The 5,000-nt window shown below is 36.1% G+C and overlaps 1 protein-coding gene across 1 annotated transcript in view; it reads left to right on the top strand.

The window, feature by feature from the left end:
• LOC116378336 (RAC-beta serine/threonine-protein kinase-like) overlaps positions 1-4,420 on the top strand; it is a 6,420-nt gene extending 2,000 nt beyond the window's left edge. Inside the window, exons 4-7 of the mRNA XM_031840188.1 lie at positions 1,401-1,466; positions 2,384-2,452; positions 2,545-2,667; positions 4,195-4,420. Coding sequence (XP_031696048.1) covers positions 1,401-1,466; positions 2,384-2,452; positions 2,545-2,667; positions 4,195-4,335 — 399 coding nt within the window. The 3' untranslated portion in view covers positions 4,336-4,420. The remainder of the gene's footprint in view (positions 1-1,400; positions 1,467-2,383; positions 2,453-2,544; positions 2,668-4,194) is intronic.
• The last annotated feature ends 580 nt before the right edge of the window (positions 4,421-5,000 follow it).

The following is a 5,000-nucleotide window of genomic DNA, read 5'->3' as shown; positions in this document are numbered from 1 at the left end:
GTGTGCAGACACAAATGGTTTGAACTGTAGTCGTCACTCTTCTCATTCTCCATACCTTCATCTAACTAGCAAAATAAATATCATAATAATAATAAATATATATATATAATAATAGAAATGTGGGGGTAATGCATTGGAATACATATTTGGTCAGCCTCACAAGGAATTGTTGGTATTGGCAGAGGTAGAAGAAGGTTAAAAATGTTAACTTCCAGTGCAGAGTGAAAGAGAGGAATTATCAGCACAATGTTCTCACATTTACCTAACTGTTCAAGTGGAGCTTAAAATCTAATCTGATGCTGGATAGTTTGATAAATAATAATGCATCATATTAATGTTGAGACTTAGTTTTAACACACCACAGAACTCCTGAGAGGGAGGCTGTGAACGCAACGATCTGGCACGAGGTGGGACCTCAAACCAAATCCACACACAATGATTCCCCAGAGGAATGGTGTTTTTGTGATGAACATAAAAACCCGTTCAAAGGTCCACATCAATTATCTCTCACAGGAGATAAAGGGAGTTATCTCACACACATGTATTTGATTTGATGTACTGTATAATTCATTGCAGCATTAGAAAAGGGTCATTTCATAATTGTATTTCATTTTATTTTTTGTAAAAATATGTTTTTTAGAACCCCTCCAACTCCAAAATGGTGTTGCTTGCAGGAAGTTCTGGTCTCTTTTAGGGAAGTGTGTATTCAGTGTTACTCATCTTATTCTTACTCCAACCTGAAGAAGGTGAATCCCTCCTCCTCCGCATATCACACCATGAGGAAATAAATAAATGATTCAAGAACACACATGAATAAAATACATGATGCATGCCCATTGTGATGCCTGAAACACCTTTTCAATGCATTATGCTCACTTGTGTTTCATCCTACTTAGAGGAATGATGTGGATACCTTTATTGATTGTTTCACTCATCAGACACTGCACTGAACTGACACTAAGCAGAAAATCTCTTCAACTTATTTTGCATATGTACGTTTAAATATATGCAAACACATTAAGAGCCATTTTGTAGCATTTAGACAAAAAACCCATATATTGTGTAATTGGCTGTAAAAAGGAAACAGACACTGTAAGCCGAAGATAATTAATTAAGAACACTCTGTTTTATTTAATATTAACATTTACACTATCAAAGAAGAAAACATTCTCAAACTGTTATTGATGATAAACATATCAAATTTTGAAAAACAGTAACCACAACATACTCTTCAGAAGTGTGAAAATCCCCCCCAGAAAAATTGTTGAGTTAGGGGAAACTGTTGTCTACAACACCTTCCTAATTATTGGTACCTTTAATGAATTCAGCATTAGAAGTAATGCATTTATTTATTTATTCAAAACATGGACATTATCTGACAATAATGTGTTTGTTGGCAGGATGAGGTGGCCCATACAGTTACAGAGAGCAGAGTGTTACAACACACACGACACCCCTTCCTCACGGTAAGAACACTTGAAGGAGCTCTGCTGTTGAATGCAGTGCTGCCTCAGATAGAGCAGCCAGCAGCTTGTCTTTTTCATGAGCCACGTGGTCCTCAAGGGAATTTATATATTAATATAAATACCTATTTAACCAGATAAAAAGGATTTAAAAAAAAATTGAGATGAAATCTCTTTTGCAATGGTGAAGGCAGCAAAGGTACACAATAAGTACATGTCTTTCATACATACGTCTTCTGACATTTCATAGATCGCCATCATCAGCTCAAAATCTTAGTTTGTCCAAATACTACAGTGATCAAATACCTGCAAAACCCATCGTGGGTTACGTGTTTAGTGGTAATTGGTAAATATTAGCATGCTAACATGTGAAACTGAAATGGTGGGGAGATTTTCCTTTTCAGATGTAGGGGTCCTGAGACAGGATGTCATATGTTGTACAGATTGTAAAGTCCTCTGAGGCAAATTTGGGATTAGTGATTTTGGGCTATACAAATATATTGAATGGAGTTTAGGGTCAATTTAAATGCTCATTATACCTGCTAAACAAGAGTGTTATCATTGTCATTGTTAGCCTTTAGGTGAAAGCAGTGGAAGTGGAGCCTCACACCAGACCCACTGTTGGACGCGTTCTTTTTGCTTTTTGAGACAATATTGGGTTAGGTGAACTTTGTGTTGCTGTGTAACATTGATGAAAACAGACATATAATGTCAGTAGCTTTTGACTGATGACATGCATCATTAATATTTAGGGGAGGCCCTCTCATTTTCTTTAACATTCCTGGATGTAAGTGTTTATGTAGAATGTCCCAACATTTTTAATTTTCAATCCTCCAGTCACACAACCAGAGTTCACTCATCAGTTAGGAGTGCTGGGAAACTCACCTCCTGTAATCATCATGATCATTTCCTTCCTGCAGACACTGAAGTATGCTTTCCAAACCCATGATCGGCTCTGTTTTGTAATGGAATACGCTAATGGAGGCGAGGTGAGACCTCACAGTCGCATGGAGATGCACTAAATATCACTCGATGTCAACAGCTTGCCGTGCACATTCAAACACAGCCCTTCCTCTTTCAGCTGTTCTTCCACTTGTCACGGGAGCGAGTGTTCACAGAGGACCGGGCACGCTTCTACGGGGCTGAGATTGTGTCAGCGCTCGAGTACCTCCATTCACGTGATGTTGTTTACCGGGATCTGAAGGTGAATATACAATATTCATAGCATGATTTCAGAGAAGATGACGTGATTCATTCTGGTTTTAGATTTGACTTTTTAATCCATTCAATAAAGATGATGTCTTTAGTTAGAATAGAATTTAAGCATTTAACAGTATGTGATAGCAGTTTCAGTGTTTTTATTGATACTTCAGTCAAAGTAACATTTCCAGTAGAAATGATCTGGAAATGTTATTCTTTCACTGTTAAATTCCAATGTAGTTAAGAAATGACTTGTGACTTCTACTGGAATCAGCGTGTGCTGCTGAAGAGAAATGCTGAAATAAAGTCTGAGTGTTGCACATCGTATGGCCACATTTCGTCATTTCCCTTGTACAACAAGGTAGAATGCTCCTTTGTTCCATCGGATGTAGTTGAACAATAACTCTCGACAGGTAAGCCAAAATAACTGTTGAAAGTACAATGTTTAAAGTTCTTTCCATTCACATGGACTTTTGTAAGAGGGGGGGGGAATTAATCAGTGACTCATATGTGAGCAGTGGTGCACAGAGTTTGTATTTTGTAATTTGTGGGGCCCATATGTTGACACATAATGGAGAGAATGTAGGGTTAGCCATCGTTTTGTTTTTTGCGAAACAACCGTCTTTTAAGATTTTTGACTTGGTCCAAAAGTATAAACTATTTAGACTGCAGCACAACTAAATCCCCTTTAATTGTTCCAGTAGACAGTCAGAGACTATAAATGTAAATCTGGTCAGTATTTTCCAAATAGGGAGAACCACTAGATGAAGACAGATGAATTTCTTGACAAATATTATTCCTAAGATTAGTTTCTATCCGGCCATCCCTTCAGAACTTCTACAAAATCAGTGTAATCCTGTTGTGCACTATTGCAATGATCTTCATATCATTATTGTTTTTTCATTATGGGATTTTATCAGCCAGCACTAATACAGATCACAGTCCACTTTCACAGATAGACTTAGACTATGGCTCAGATCTTAAATCAGACTAAGTTACCATGTATTTTGAGGAAATTAAGACTCTTTGTCAAACTAAAAAACATGGCTTATTGAGCGCCTGTGTCTCTTGCTTCTCTCCAGCAGAAAATGTTTGCTGACTGGAAGGATTTTTTAGTTCCAACATTTTATTGGAAAATATGCAGAGCTGTGGTAGAGCTGAGCTGCTTATTGAAGTGGTAGGGCTCAGTACTTCTGCTAACCAGTCAACGACCAAGGATGTGCTCACTGCTGTATATTTCCAAATGGTTGTTGCTCGCTCATTTGGTGCCATAGACCAGCAGGTGTCACTGATTGCTGCATGGAAACATGGCTGTTAGTGTGGAGGAAGCCCTGAACAGGGTGGCTTATAAATCACTCTTTAAGTCAACTTTAACTAAGCAACAAACCCCAGCACAGTGTCAATTAATTCTTGACTATTCAGTGACCCAATCACAGTTTGATAAAAAAACGAATTCATTCAAAGCTCAGAAGCTGTCATCATATCCATGAATGATCATAAGACTGATGTGTTTGTCATTTTACTCTCTCAGCTGGAGAATCTGATGCTGGATAAAGACGGCCACATCAAAATCACTGATTTTGGCCTTTGTAAGGAAGGCATTACCCCTGACGCTACCATGAAAACCTTCTGTGGTACTCCTGAATATCTTGCACCTGAGGTAAGGTACTGAAACTGACTGGGTACAACATGTTAAACACAGTTTTGACCTCTACAAAAGCGCTCATTTTCACACACACTAACGAATATATATATATATATATATATATGTATGTATGTATATATGTATATATGTACGTACGTATGTATATGTATGTGTATATATATATATGTGTGTATATATATATATATGTGTGTATATATATATGTGTGTATATATATATGTGTGTGTATATATATATATGTGTGTGTATATATATATGTGTGTATATATATATATGTGTGTATATATATATATGTGTGTATATATATGTGTGTATATATATATGTGTGTATATATATATATGTGTGTATATATATATATGTGTGTATATATATATATGTGTGTATATATATATGTGTGTATATATATATATGTGTGTATATATATATATGTGTGTATATATATGTATATGTGTGTATATATATGTATATGTGTGTATATATATGTATATGTGTGTATATATATGTATATGTGTGTATATATATGTATATGTGTGTATGTATATATATATATGTGTGTATGTATGTATGTATGTATGTATGTATGTATGTATGTATGTATGTATGTATGTATGTATGTATGTATGTATGTGTGTGTGTGTGTGTGTGTGTGTGTGTGTGTGTGTGTGTGTGTGT

The sequence above is a fragment of the Anarrhichthys ocellatus genome, unplaced genomic scaffold (assembly GCF_004355925.1).
Source record: "Anarrhichthys ocellatus isolate YVR2014 unplaced genomic scaffold, GSC_Weel_1.0 scaffold2428, whole genome shotgun sequence".
Lineage (NCBI taxonomy): Eukaryota > Metazoa > Chordata > Actinopteri > Perciformes > Anarhichadidae > Anarrhichthys > Anarrhichthys ocellatus.
This window is presented reverse-complemented; position numbering and strand designations above follow the sequence as displayed.